This window comes from Pseudorasbora parva, chromosome 11, assembly GCF_024679245.1.
Source record: "Pseudorasbora parva isolate DD20220531a chromosome 11, ASM2467924v1, whole genome shotgun sequence".
Lineage (NCBI taxonomy): Eukaryota > Metazoa > Chordata > Actinopteri > Cypriniformes > Gobionidae > Pseudorasbora > Pseudorasbora parva.
The window spans coordinates 43,459,410-43,475,954 of NC_090182.1; the positions used below are offsets into that span (position 1 = coordinate 43,459,410).

Here is a 16,545-nt window from a genome sequence, read left to right on the forward strand (position 1 = left end):
GTATCATCAGCTTTAAATGCACACCTCGGGTCTTTAGTGGCCTGGGATGTCTTTCACCACCCTCCTCTTCCTTCATTTTTTTACATTAGACATCATCCTTCTTTGTATTCCTCAATCAATTCATTACAAACAATATAAAAATAAATAAAATAAAAATAAAAATATATAAAATCATAAAAGAATTTTCCAACACATTCTTTTGTAAAAAAGTGTATAGGGTCACTAACGACCCGATGTGTGTGACAGTGTATATTTTTACTGCACAACAATAACTGAATCTTCTGCACGCTTTAACTTCAAAACACCCACCAGACTTTTCATCCAGCCTCAACACGCCACGCGATTGGCTTCCCAAGACATCCATCAAAAGACGGGCAAAACCATCAAATCACGAACCAGGAAAACCCCTCTCCAGCCTGGACTGAAAAGGGGATTCCCATTCAGACAACAAAGAGACACAAACGCAAGTAACCTCCAGATTCTAAACTGAGCTGGTGCAATGATATCTAATCGAATAACCCTGCTTAAGAAACGATAAGAAGGTAAAGTTAATGATCAGTGGTTCATTCAGGTTGTTTTATAAATGCATATATTGCTAGAAACTTGGGATTTCATCTCTCTCTCTTAAAACAAATTCTTTCCTCACTTTCCTCCTTTTGTAAATGTGTGTGTGTTTGTGTTAGATACATGTTAAATACATTGTGTTAGATACATGTTAGAGTAATCAATAAAGTGTTGTTCGTAATTAAAGATAAGTGTTCTTGTGATGTGCTTACAAATTTAATGTCTTAAACTGTTGATCTAAGTTACCTGGCTAAAATAGTGTTTAACTATTGAGTGGATATTAATATCCGCTCCAGAGCTGATAGTTATGGCCCGTTAAAATGAACACAGAACGAGTCATTTGCAGGGTCGTAAAATAGACTCTTGCAAAATTCCCTATTCATTAATTCATTAATTTGAGCTAAATTGACCTGTTTCCCTTATACAGAGTCTTCCAACACTTGATGGAGGACCTGATGAAGAAGTGGTCAGCGATCAAAATATTGATTTCGAAGATGTTGAAAATGATAGTTTTGAGAATATGTTTGAGATCATGAATATGAGCCAGACGCTGAATGTCCTGGGAAATGATATCAGTGAGGACAGCGATGATGGAATAAAACATCTGCTCAAACTGAACCCTTACAAGCTCCAAAATGTATCAAATACGTTTTATTTTATTCTTCTGTAATTGTTACTCTAATGTCAGGAGAGTTATATATTATTGTGAGAGCTATCGATCTGGGTCAGAGTCCTGCACGGGTCCATTTTTGGAGACCCGCCCCCGCCCGTACCCGCAAGGTTTAGAACCAGATCCGACCCGTGACCCGTGAACATTTCAAAATTAAATCCGTACCCGCCCAGACCCGTTAATATCTGGCCCGTTACCCGACCCGTGCCCGCGATAAATCACACATGATTTATCTAAAACATTACTAAAACATTCAAAATAAAATGCTTTATTTTTTATCCTGCACCTCTCTCAACATCAACAGCGTCATGAATGGGCTAATGAAACAGGCAAAAGTGCCTTTAAAGACTCATTGTCAACAATTTAATTTACTCCACTCACCAACTTTACTTTTCCTTCATCCATTGCTACTCCTGCAACGCTCGCTCCATCTGCGCTACGAGAGGCATCAACAAAAGTTTCAATGTCGCAGTGGTGACGTGATGGGTCAAATGGCATCGTTGTTGCGTGTATGTGTAATGGTAATTTGGACATAGAAATTGTAATAGCCTACAATATGTTCGATGGGGGAAGAAGGAGGCGGGAACCGGCGAACATTTAAAAGACTTTAACCAAACAAAACGAAAGTAACGTAGGCAGCCCCTCATGCTCATGGACATCTGCCAAGCGCACACACATAATAATAAGTAAACACAACTCAACGTCAAATCCAGGTCTGGTGATCTCTCGTATATGCTTCCGAGCTCCCTCAGAGGACTCGAGACCGGTGTGGCTCTCAGGTGACGCTCATTCACAATCACGCCCTGGTCTCGCTCTCGCTCTCTCTCTCTCGCACTTTGCCACAGAAATATTGCACAATATTTTTCATCCGCCCATCCGTGCTACTACCCGCCCGCACAGAGTTAATTATCCGCCCGCATCCCCGCCCGTGAATTTTATAAATAACACAATCCACCCATTTTAGCCACTTTTATGCGGGTACCCGACCCGTTGCAGGACTCTGATCTGGGTCGCTAAAGACCCAAATATGTAATACTGACTGGTGAAACATTCATGCAAATCTTTTGTAGTCCAGGACTAGGCTTAAGCTTTGTCTGTGAAACTGACTTTTTATTTTATTTTTAAAAGATTAGGAAACAAGCATGGACACTAAGTTTTCAAAGTTGTAATTAAAACAGATTATTTGAGTGTTTAAAGAGGTACTTCAGCGCTGGGAAGATGAATCTGTATTTAAACTGGGTCATCAATGTAGTAGAAATGTGAAATTATTTTTGAATTTGGTGCCTTCTAGACTGAGAAAAGACAGAAAACGTATTTTTGTCTCATGGGGATGAAAGACTACAATTCCCAGAATGCTTCGCTGTCCTGTGAGGCCATTTCCAAAGCCACCTACTTGATTACTGTGTCTGAGTTGGAGAAGACACTACAATAAAAAACTGAACGTGTCTGGTCAATATAATGAGTGAGTCACCGCGCGAGTCTCACAGCACTGAGCACTGACTGCAGGAGTCAGATAAATGAGCTGATGAGCTCTCATGATGAGAGCTGAGGTAATCGCGACTACAATGAGTGCATTGTAAATGAGTGCCTGTGGCTGCGAGCTGAGCTGTGAGTGTGATCTCCATTCCCCCATGCGCGGGTTCAAAACATGCGGAAATGACTTCTGCTGGCTGTAGTCTTTAGCCTTTGACCAAACATTCCTCCTATGATGCAAATATCGTCAATTTGCATCATAGGAGGAATTTTTCCAGAAATAAAATGCATAAATCTCTTGTCTCAGGGAGATATGAGGGGGGAAAGCACAATCATTTGAATATACTCCAGGGTTTCTAATGATACAAAGCCATATGCTAATCTCTGAAGTAACCCTTTAACAAGAAATACTTCAGTCTTTCAACTGCAAAATGTCATGTTTAATTCAATGTGATACTTGCCATTTCTTTGTAATTATTTGTGAAATTTACCAGCAATTTGAGAGTGAAAATTTGTTTAAAATCCTACTACACTACACTACACTACACTACTACACTTTGTATGATACAAATTGTCCATGTGACTTGTGTGCAAACTTAATTTTCCTAGATCTGTTCCCTCATGATTTAAAATGAATATTCATAATTAGATCAATTAGTTGGAGAAAACAGTAACACGATATCTACTGAACTTGTCTGCGTGTGTCTGCGCTATGTGTGTGGTACGTTGCTGATGGGTTGTCATAATGTTCACTCCCCTTGATAATGTCCAGAGCTCTGGGCACCCTATTAATGAGTAATAAAATCTTGCTTGAGCTTCTGAACACACAGATCTATATCTAGCTCACTGAGAAGCATTAATAGGCTCAAATCATTCTGTCACGTAACCATAACATGCTATAAAATCCGCATACCAGCTGCCTGTGAACAATATAGTTTTAGTTTTCTTTTTCTTTTTTGTTCTTTTTTTCTTTTTCATTTTCTTTTGTGTGTGTGTGTGTGATGTTTTCTTGTTGTTTTAAAAGCCTAACCAGGGACTGGGGCTGCAAATTAGCCTTTGGCTATAAGCCTATATGTGGAGCATCGGCAGCATGAAATTGTAGCAATGTTTTTTTCTGCATTGTCCCTGTCAAATAAATAAATACATACATACATATACATCTTTGAAAGAATGCGGAGAGGAGCACTGATTGGCTTTCATGAACATTTGACAGCAATTCTGAAGAATGAAAAGCAACAGGCATCCAATAATTACACCCTCAGATAGTGTGTTAGTATTTACAAATCCCTTTTGGATGCATCATTAAAGCAAAATGGCACCAGATGTTCCATTTGACCTAGAGAGGGCAGCCTATTTTAAAGACATCATTACTTTCATGACATAACATTTGGCACATGACTCAACTGGTAACACTGAGATTATTTTTAGATGATATGTCTCATGACTTCTCTTATCAGATAAGCATTACAGAGGTGGTAGAGTGGAAACATGACCTCTGAGTGAAAAATCTGGGTGGTACGGGACAATATACGCAATTTATAAATCAGAAGGAAGCAGAGTCCATGAAAAATAGGAAGGAATGTATGAAGTGATGTGTGGCATGATGTTTGAGGAGATAAGAAGCATAGCGCTGCCTCCAGGCTTGAGACACAAAAGAAACCGACAGCATTTACTGTACAGAGCTCCGTAAACGGTTCCTTCTCTCCTTCAAGATTGTTCATAAGACATAAAACATGAAGGTTTGCGAGTTTATTAAATTGAATAGCAAATAATTTTAATGAACTTTAAGGGGTCATGACATGTTCCCTGAGATTCACTTTTAATCAGGGCTTGACATTAACACCCACCAAAACGCCAAATGCGGGCAGATTTCAGCTGTGGCGGGAAGGCAGCCGATCCCACTAGCCAATTTGGTGGGTTGAATATAATTTACACTATAGCCAAATGAAATGCCAATACCGTCGTATCACACAATTATAATTCAATTACAATTCTTTATCAATTACCTTGCAGTTAGTGAAGGTGGGATAGGCGGAATTGCGCTGAATGACACAACAGAAGCGCTCTCTCTCTCTCTCTCTCTCTCTCTCTCTCTCTCTCTCTCTCTGTGTGTGTGTGTTGCATGTGTGATCAGTTCTCCTTGCGCCTGAATAGTCAAATACACTTGAACACAGATGTCAAAATGTCCATCGCGTGGAGTATCTCGCATGAACACAGTCGGCTATTGCTGAAGTGTATGTAAACAGGTGGGTAATGAATATTATGAATATTATGTCCATGTCCAAATTTAATTTACTATTGATTTCGTAATTTGCTTGTTTGTTCTTTTGTATAGCCTAACAAAAATAACTAATATCGCCTTAAATTTCTCATATTAGCCTATGCTCATATTGGCCACCTGGACATCCCAGTTGATATGTAGTCTTGATTTGGGGGGGTCACTCTGCATTTGAAAGTTTGAAAGGGTTTTAAATTTAAAATTACTCAAAATCAAGTAATTTAAGCATGCCCAAGTCAACTTTAATCATATAAAATGTAATTCCAAACAGCAAAATTGTGGCCTGTGAAAATGCTGAGTGGCTAGTAACTGCTAGGAAAACCACTAGCCCTGCTTATAATGTTAATAAAAAAAATTCTATTTACTATTTACACATTTCTATTTACTATTTCGTAATAGCTCCCGAACCTGCTCCATCTCTTCCATCTCAGATAGGGGTACCCAGATTTAGGGAATCAGTCAGGCTGAGAACTATTTGTCACCATTTTTTATTATATTTTATACAATAATAATTTAATTTAATATAAAATTTAATTTAAAATAATAAATGTTTTTATTTTTAATTCTTACACATGGTATTCTTATTTCTTTATTATGTTTTCGCTATTTTAATTCATTTCTATGTAAAGCACTTTGATTTGTGTATGAAAGGTGCTATATAAATAAACTTGCCTTGCTTTGCCTATTCCTCCTGTTGTTGACAGATTCAAGAGCGTGCAGTATGTCAGACACTGAACACACATCTGTAAGCTGTATCCAGTGTAGACTGGATCAGTGATTGTAATGTCAGTGATTATAATGGTTTCTATTTGCTTTTTATGCGATCCAGTGTAGGAAAATGTCAGCCGTTAATCAACTGAATGCTAGTGGGTGGAGCCTATGGTTTGATGATGTATAACTATTTGATGATGTCTTGCTTTGTGAGCAGTCATATGCAAATGCATATGTCTATAAAGACTTGTATGTCAAAAGGTCAAGGTAAATTTGATATCTCATATCATGACCCCTTTAAATGATCAAGATGCCTTAAGATCGTCCATCATACAACCTCAATGCAAACATATGAAATGTACACCAACATTTATGGTCAGTAATTTTGTTCCTGTTTCTTAAAATAAATGTCTTTTGCTTACATACTATAGAGAGCTTTTTTTTTTTATTCACTCAAAGTCACAATATAAAACAATTTGTGTAAATCATTTCTGTGATGATGAAAGCCGAATTTGTAGTTTAATATTTCTGCTTGATTTATTTTTCTTCAAGGATTCTTTGATGAATAGAAAGTTCCAAAGAACAGCATTTATTTGACATTACATTTTTTTGACATTATAAATGAGGTATTTACTGTCACTTTCGTTCAATATGATGCATATTTGCTGAAAATAATTATTTTCGTTCTAAAATAAATAAATAATTTCCTGACCCCAAAGATATGATATTTTTTTTCATGAATTCTACAGTTTGTAAATCAAACAGTAATCAAGTAAATATTAGTTGTTTGTCAGCATTGAAAGGAGAGTGGGAGGTAAAAGAAGATATTGTAAGAAATGTCTTGAAAATATCTTCTTTTATGTTCTACACAAGAAAGTCATACAGTTTCAGAACAACATGATAGCAAGTAAATAAGGTTTGAATTTTTGGACAGACATTTTTAGGCGAATTGTCCCTTTAAGAACCTAAGAATCACATCTTCAGAAGGAAATTGGATGCTTCAGAAGATCCATCTCTGACCGTATAAGCGGCTTCTTTAGAATTTCACATTCGTGATAGTGTTGACACTTTCTAGACAGTCTGATGCTGATACAGTATGAAATGGGATCTGGGGGTGGAGATCTGGAGCCTAAGCAAACAACCACTGTTATTTCCTGTCAGACTTGGACTATTTATGTTCATAAAGGACTCAGAGCTCCATTCAGCCAGTGGCTTTCATTGATGTAAAAACAATTGCTGCATAGTTTTCCAAGAACCCAGCAGGACTCCAAAGGACTAATTAACAAGCTGCTAATTACCCACTGAAATAAAACCCGAAGAGGCTATGTAGAAGTGTTTATGAGCTGGCTAAACAAAAAACAAAACAAAAACGAGACGCCCACTGTTGCCAGAGACACCATTAAACAATGAGGAGCTTCTTCACAGTTAAACATTAACCTGTGTATTGTGTGTAAAAGACAAAACTGCATGCTGGAGGAGTGATCGGACGGTCTATTTTAAGGACATTTATCACTACAATCAAGACATAACGTTCAGTGCATGACTACCTCTTTGACACTACAAACAGTTTCTTGGTAACCTTGATGAATGTAGATAATCGATATGACTTCAAAGAAAAACATACTGGTGCCTACAGGCTTGAGAGACATTGTTATTACTGTTTTTACTGTATTTTTGATTCCAAACTTCTGAATTAAACCGTATGTCTTAATATTTCAGATAAAATATTAAAGGATTAGTTCACTTCCTGATAAATTACTCACAACCATTGCATCCAAGATGTTAATGTTGAGCCCGATCACATAAAAATGCGTATGAATAATATGACCGTGCAATGCTGTGGAATGTATAGGCCAATATACAATAGTTTTGGTGTGCACATGGTACGCAGTATTTCGCGTGCATAAGATACGCACTTTAAGGCATATTATAAGCACAAACCCCCATCCTACCCAAGAGTGTGTAATATACACGTCATAAAGTGCGTATCATATGCATGCGAAAAAACTGGGTACCATACATGCCAAAACTCATTTTAGCGTATACGTTCCATGACACTGCGCACTTGTACCACTGATACGCATTTTCATGTGATTGCGTTGTTATGTCTTTCTTCAGTCGAAAATCATTTTTTAGGAAAACACTCCAGAATTTTTCTCCATATAATGGACTTCAGTTGCAACCAACAGTTTGAAGGTCCAAATCAAAGCAGTTTCAAAGGTCATCAAAGGGCTCTGCACGATCCCAGCTGAGGAATCGGGGTCTTATCTAGCTGACCTCAGATGCATGACTTCCACACACATGACGCCATCATGTCGGAAAGGTCACGGTATGTGGATGTACCGACCCAGTGTTAAAACCAATGTGCAAAGACTAAATCAAAAGAAATTTAAAGAAATAAAGAAATAAAGGTATAAACAATGTCATAACATTTTAAATTTGGAGGAGAACATGAGAGGGTTAGGGTGAGTTTTTTGGCACTGGGTTGGTGCTTCCACTTACATTACACATGACCTTTCCAATGTGATGAAGAATCATGCTAGCCTAGAAATCTAGACGCACCCTAGCGGCAGCAAATTTAATTTGCCCGCAAGTGTGGTCTAGCAACTCTCAATTCCTATCTGAGCTGTATTCCTCAGAATCTGGACGGCCCAATCACATCGTGTAGGCTATAGAGTCGGCGGGCGGGGCCATAATGACGACGGCCGAGTTGCGTTTGCGTGCTTCTAGTAACACAGTCTTCTAGTAAACACAGAAACTGGCGAACGGCGGCGGTCTTTCGAATCAGCTCTGCCCGCGCCTCCAGAAGATTTGGAGTTAAGCTTTCCTCTGAGAAAAGAACAAAGAACGGCACTGAAGTCATTCTTACAAAAGGGAAGATGTGTTCGGAGTTTAGCCGACCGGATACGGCGAATGTTTAATCAGTCAGCGAGCTCCCCTTCACCGTCGTTGCTCCGGTTGGTGTAGCGCTATCCTATCGCGTGCAGAGGGAGTTTGAAAGACAACCGTTTATCCCGCCCCTCGGACTGAGCCCTGTCTATGGTGAGTTTCCAGACCAAACATCTTGATGTGGGTCTGGCTTGTCAGGCTAGAATCATGCGCATCTGAGTTTAAAAAGTATATATTAATTTATTTTTTCTTGAAAATTACGATCATTTCACTAGATAAGACCCTATTCTGACCCTAACACTAACCCACCCACCCTAACCCTAACCCACCTACTCACCCACCCTAACCCACCTACTGACCCACCCTAACCCTAACCCACCTATTCATCCACCCTTACCCTAACCCACCTACTGACCCACCATAACCCTAACCCACCTATTCATCCACCCTAACCCTAACCCACCTACTAACCCACCATAACCCTAACCCACCTACTGACCCACCCTAACCCTAACCCACCTACTGACCCACCCTAACCCTAACCCACCTAATGAACCACCATAACCCTAACCCACCTACTCCCCCACCCTAACCTTAACCCACTTACTCACCCACCCTAACCCACCTGCTCACCCTAACCCTAACCCACCTACTCACCCACCCTAACCCTAACCCAGCTACTGACCCACCCTAACCCCAACCCACCAACTCCTCCACCCTAACCCTAACCCACTTACTCACCCACCCTAACCTTAACCCACCTACTCACCTACCCTAACCCCAACCCACCTACTCACCCACCCTAACCCCAATCCACCTACTCACCCACCCTAACCCCAACCCAACTACTCACCCACCCTAACCCTAAACCACCTACTCATCCACCCTAACTCTAAACCACCTAGTCACCCACCCTAACCCTAACCCACCTACTCACCCTCCCAAACTCTAAACCACATACTCAACTACCCTAACCCACCTACTTGCCCACCCTAATGCTAAACCACCTACTCATCCACACTAACCCTAAACCACCTACTCACCCACCCTAACCCTAATCCACTTACTCACCCACCCTAACTCTAAACCACCTACTCACCCACCCTAACTCTAAACCACCTACTCACACACCCTAACTCGAAACCACCTACTCACCCACCCTAACTCTAAACCACTTAGTCACCCACCCTATACTCTAAACCACCTACTCACCCACCCTAACCCTAACCCACCTAATCACCTACCCTAACCCAAACCCACCTACTCACCCACCCTAAGCCTAAACCACCTACTCACCTACCCTTACCCTTACCCACCTACTCACCTACCCTAACCCCAACCCACCTACTCACCCACCCTAACCCTAACCCACCTACTCACCTACTCACCTACCCTAACCCTAACCCCAACCCACCTACTCACCTACCCTAACTCTAAACCACCTACTGACCCACCCTAACCCTAACCCACCTACTCACCTACCCTAACCCCAACCCACCTACTCACCCACCCTAACCCCAACCCACCTACTCATGCACCCTATCCCTAACCCACCTTCTCACCCACCCTAACCGTAACCCACCTGCTCACCCACCCTAACCCTAACCCACCTACTCACCCACCCTAACCCTAACCCACCTACTCACCTACCCTAACCCCAACCCACCTACTCACCCACCCTAACCCCAACCCACCTACTCACCTACCCTAACCCCAACCCACCTACTCACCCACCCTAACCCCAACCCACCTACTCACCCACCCTAACCCCAACCCACCTACTCATGCACCCTATCCCTAACCCACCTACTAACCCACCCTAACCCTAAACCACCTACTCACCTACCCTAACCCCAACCCACCTACTCACCCACCCTAACCCCAACCCACCTACTCACCTACCCTAACCCCAACCCACCTACTCACCCACCCTAACCCCAACCCACCTACTCATGCACCCTATTCCTAACCCACCTACTCACCCACCCTAACCCTAACCCTAACTCACCTACTCACCCTAACCCCAACCCCACATCATCAGAGGTGAGCCTCCCTCCCTCCAGGTTATACACTCAGCGATGTGTGAGGAAAGCACAGAAGACCATTGGAGACTCTAGCCACCCGAGCAATAATCTGCTATCGCTTCTTCCATCAGGCAGACAGTAAGGAGTATCAGGACCCGCACCAGTAGACTGTGAGACAGCTATTTCTCGCAGGCCATCAGACTGCTGAACTGTGGCAAATAATACATCACTACACACTGCACTTTATTAAATGTGTTATTTATGTTTATTGTTAGTGTTCAAGCATTGAGTTGCTATACTGCCATGTTACAGAGACTTGCACCAAAGAATTTGGTGGTGAATTTGAATTTATATCCTGAATTTATATATTTATATCCTGCTATATATCCTTTAAAGCAAATTCTGTTATTTAAAAAAATGCAGAGTGAGAAGAAAATACATAAAAAGCCTGCCAGTCAGATGATGTTTAAACTCTGCAAAACCAAAAAAGAACCATCCAGTAAGAATTACTTTGAACATGAGTCATGCCAGTTTACTTGAGCTGCACAAACGAAATGCTAAAAAGGGATGTTTCCCCCTGGGTGAGAGATAAGTGGAGAGCAGTGGGCGGAGACGGGCGGTTTCTGACCTGAGCTGCCGGTCCTTGCAGACGGCCACCATAACCAGCAGGTTGCCCAGGACGCTCATAAGCATGACCAGTGACAGGAAGCTGATGAGAGCAACCGTCTTCGCCAAGCTGTTGCTGTGGTAACAGAGAGAAGACACAAACTTACTGAAAATCAGTTGATTATAGGGAACGAAAAAAAAATACTGATAACTGTCAGTCTTGAAGGCGACTATAAATAGCGCTGGTGCATAATTTTCATTGAAGAAATGTTTTCTTTTAAAGGTATTTCATGCATTTTAAGTAAGTTTCATTGGCTAATTGTTAAATGTTAACATTTTAAAAAGGTTTTGCCACCTTGATTCCCATGGAAACAGCAGCGTAAGAGCACTGCCCAGGAATAGAAAGCACATTGCCCACACAGTGTGGCCAAAACAGAGTAAGACTTCACAATTCCTCCTTGTGAAAAAAGATCATTTCTTTATATTACGGATGATCATCACGGATTAAAAAATGTTATTACTGTTTTTTACTGTAAATGCAACCTTGGTGAGAGACTACTTTCAAAAACATAAAAAAATCTTACTAGTGTATATAATAATATTTTGGATAAAATATCAATCTTACAAATAATCATACTAGTCATATTGTATCATATTAGTTTTCTTTTAAGCACAATTTAACTATTAGTGTACATAAAAGTATATCTTTAATCTTTTACATTAGTTCTGAGTTTTTAACATGTTAGCGTGAGATACAATTTTATGGATAATTCCATAAAAGGCCCAGACTGGAGTCTGAAGCAGCCGGATCATTTCCATAATGTCTAAAACAGCCTAACAAAAGAAGCACAAATTAGCATATTTTTTAACACGTGCCTTTTTAGAGCGTTAAATTATGGCGCAAATACCAGTAAATTGACTAGCACAAACCTTAGTAAATCGCCTTGCGTGATTCATTTAAATACTCTCCTCCCATAACTTTTGCATCTGAAAGGGAAACTCCTACAAATGCATATGCAATAAGTTCAGCCGCAAAGATAACTATGTCAACGCCTTTTCAGCTCCTACTTTTCACTGCGTGTCTTCAGTAAATCCTGACAGTATTTTTTTAGTACTGTAGTTTTAATACAGTAGTTTTTTGCCAAAAGAGCAATTTGTTAGAAAATCTGGCCTATAGATGGTAAATAACATTTTGAAAATCATGTTCTTGTGTATATATAGAAAAATTCAAAAAACCTATAAACTCAAATGTTCTTAGCGGACGCAATGTTTCCCCTCAACATTGACACTGACTATATAATTGTAGGCTAAAGCCTGATATTGTGACTGCAGGCTCTAGGAGAGGTAACCCCCTACCGCACATTAGAGACTAATGAATGGCAGGGAATTCGAGATAACCGATAAAGAGTCAGCTCAACCGCAGAACGCTTGACACTTCTCTTGTTCATGAGCTATAAAGCTTTACCCAGAGTACAGATCTGAACAGATATGTGTTCATATTGCAGCGACTTGTCTAAAGTGAATTTGTTGTTTAAAGAAACAATAAATAATAACAATAAATGAATAAATCAGAGAATACCAGACAACACGAAATGCCAAGTGTGAATATAATAAACCCAACATTTAGATCTTTCACTTTGATTACTTGGATCTGCTATTTTCTGTGACAATATATTGTTAATTTCAAGAGTTTATATAATCCTAGAGTGAGATATTGTAGATTCAGTTGGTTTCATCCATCATGGCAGCGCTCAGGACAACTGGAGTAAAGAAAGAAATATAAATAGACATAGAATTTAATATTCAGGAGATCTGAATAAGGATGAAGTATCAGAAAAATGATTTCTGGAGTGAGGTAAGCAGTTCTTGAAATATGCCTGTAGGATTAAATGAACACACTCCTCTAGATTAAAACATTTTATTTCCATACATTGAACATAAGCCATTGATAAGAAATCCCTTCTGCAACCAAGCTGTCAATCTCAGCTTTCTTTCTTTCTTTCTTTCTTTCTTTCTTTCTTTCTTTCTTTCTTTCTTTCTTTCTTTCTTTCTTTCTTTCTTTCTTTCTTTCTTTCTTTCTTTCTTTCTTTCTTTCTAATATAAAAAGCAAAAACAGTCTCTGTTAGTCACAAATTACATGCACTCGTCCAACTGAACCCATGTACTAAAATATAAGTAGGGGTGTAACGGTCCAGATTTCTCATGGTTCGGTTTGTATCGCAGTTTTAGGTTCATGATTTCGGTATGGTTCGTATTTGCCATGTTCAGGGAAAAAAGGACTTCTATCAAAAGAACAACAAATAAAACAAATAAGAACATATTATTTAAATACAAGCAGCAGCATAGATAAATACAATAGAGCAAAGATAAAAAGGAAGGCTACTGCCCCTTTAAGACCTAATGCACAGATATGCATCATCTTTCTCGAATGTATTAAGTTCTCTTAGGCCATGTACAGACTATGTTTGCTTGGATAGCCTACTCATCAAGATGGACATGTTGACATACTTTTAATGTGATTTTGTTCGTTCAAGCTTAAGACTAGAAAGAGAAGTCAATATTTGCATGGTGTGAGACGTGTGCGCTTTGGATCAGAGCACAGACAAATCTTCTCACAGTATGTGTTGGCGGCGTGTTACGGCTGCGACGCGTCTACCACAGCCAGATCGTGATCAGCCGGAGCTGATCACAGCCACTCGCCGCTCCGCTTTGCTAAACATAGACGCCTCGTCTATTTTCGACGGACGCAAAAATACATTTTTTGCATTCCTCTGCACTGCTTTTCCATCGTTTTTCTTTGTGAGCATGGGCTAGATTGACTATTGCGCTTTAGTCTCTTGCAGCATCTTGCACTGATTTTTATTTTATTTTATTGAAATTAAAAAATATATATTTATTGATTATTAAGCCAATGTTCTGACATAGAACCTGAAGCGCTGCACTGTGTTTTCTACGTGAGCAACGTAGGAGACAGATATAGAAAAGAAGAAATTGTTGAATAAAGTCGTAATTTTTGTAATTTTTTCGTTTTTGTTAATTTTGTTATGCCCCCATCACAATTCCAGAAATATACATGTATACAAAAATGAAATAAAAATAAAATAGTTTACTCATATGATGTGCCAGCGGGTAATTAAGAGCCTTAATAAAAAAGAAACTATTTTATATGTTTTTTAATGTTTCATGCGGATTCATGGGCGAGGGACGCCGGACAAATGGATGTCTTTCTGAGTCCATAAATCGTTGGGCAGCATGTGACCTGAAGCTGGTCTCTAATTGGTTTCTTAAAGATTCTCCTCCGGGCGCAGGTCGCTGCGTCCCTGGCGAATCAGAATTGCATACATGTTTTTTGATCCAATCTGATTGGTTCTCGTCAACTGTCATTCAATGTTACGCTCTTGGCCACTACTGCGAGAGAGCGTTGGTGACAACGTCACTCTGACCCCGCCCGCCTAAACATTCGTAGAAATGGCAGCAGTCAAACTAAATTCTGTGATTGATTTACAAAAAAATCCTTTCACAAGGCGTTCGCTGGAAGAAAAAAATAAGAATTAAGGATCTCGGACCGGACCAGCCCGATTTACAAATTCAGCAGCAGTCCAGTGACAGAGGACGAAGCTACACTCGGAGCTTCACCCGCGCTTGTTATGAGAAAAGGAGGTGGCTGACTGGATGTGACGGTAGCATTGCCATTTTTTGCTTTCACTGTCTCTTATTTCAAAGTGAGTGAGAGGTGCTTTTCGACCTTGAAAAAAATAAAAACTTTTCTCAGAAACACCATGACCCAGGAGAGGCTGAATGCACTTGCATTGCTGTCCATGGAAAAGAGACTTGTCACTGACTGACTTTAATCAGAGAGTAATTGAGAAATTTGCTGGCCAGAAAGAAAGGAGAGCAAAATTTATGTTCAAGTAGTCAACATGCCAGTCTGTTGTTGCTACTTTTGTTTTTTCCTTTCCTTGTTCAATTATATATGGGAAATAAATATGTAAAAAGATAAAAAGTGCAGACACTGTTTTCTCTTTAATGCTTGAATTTAGTCAACCATGCTTCTTGGTACTGCTTTGTATTTATTTTACTTATTTGATTTATAAATAAGTAAAATAATTTATAAGTAATTATACTTATATACTTATTATTATTATGTATAATTTATAAGTAAATTATACTTAAATTAACATAATTATACTTAAATATACGCAATTATTCTTTAATATACGTAAATTACCCCCCCCCCCCCCCACAAAAAAAACCACGCCCCCCAAAAAAAATATATCACCAGCCGCCACTGTATATATATATATATGTAAATACTGTATTCTATATGCAGTACCCATAAAAGTTTGGACACACAAATGGGAAAGTGTGTTTGACTGGTACTGTACTATAATATACACAAAGAACTTCATCGGATATATCAATATCTGACTTTTTTATTCCCTAATATCAGTATCGGCATCAGCTCCTAAAAACCCATATTGGTAGAGATCTAAATATAATATCTAATGTCTTTAAATGCAAGATATTGAAAGTGTTCCTAAAGTATACTATGCAATAGTTTAATTTTACACTCAAATCATTTTACTTTACAATTAACTTAATTATATATTTAGTTGGACCTCAGCTCTATTTCTGGATAACTAAAGTGCACTGAGTACCAGATTAGTTGTTTAGCTTTAAACTTCAAGTATAACCAAAAGTATAATTTCAAGGTATTTTTGATCAAGTACATAAATATGTAGATGTATTTGTACTATACTTAGCATAAAATAAATGTATTTTACATTTTGGTATATTCATTATTCACTAGGGAATGTTTTATCTGCATTGATTAGGGAAATCAGCCAAAGAGACCAAAATCAATGACAGCAGAAGGCCTCTCACTCGGCTATACGCACATTGTGTGTGTGTGTGTGTGTGTGTGTGTGTGTGTGTGTGTGTGTGTGTGTGTGTGTGTGAGTGTGTGTGTGTGTGTAATGACGGGTGAAACCTTTGACCCCTAATATGTAATTGAACTGAGGGTGTAATCAGAACATTGCGGCTCAATCAAAGCACTCAGCGAGTCGACCCGAGGTCATCCTGTACACGCTGTCCCTTTGGTTAGCTTCCGCTGCAAAACGCCACATTTCTAGACAGCATGCTGGAATGTTTTTTCATTTCTCATTTAAACTAAATATATATATATATAGCATTTAAGCACATAAAAGTACTACAATGTATACTTAAGGAATATATAACTAAATATATGAAATAAGCTACTTCAAAATATTATTAAATAGCATAATAATATATAAAAATACTAAAATAGCACAATATATAGTGGAAATATT

At 39.2% G+C, this 16,545-nt stretch overlaps 1 protein-coding gene across 2 annotated transcripts in view; it reads right to left on the minus strand.

Moving 5' to 3' along the window:
* Window positions 1-16,545, minus strand: part of htr4 (5-hydroxytryptamine receptor 4) — a 149,801-nt gene that overhangs the window by 87,081 nt on the left and 46,175 nt on the right. For both annotated transcript variants that reach the window (XM_067456678.1, XM_067456679.1), the window contains exon 3: window positions 11,238-11,351. In XM_067456678.1, the coding sequence (XP_067312779.1) occupies window positions 11,238-11,351 (114 nt within the window). The remainder of the gene's footprint in view (window positions 1-11,237; window positions 11,352-16,545) is intronic.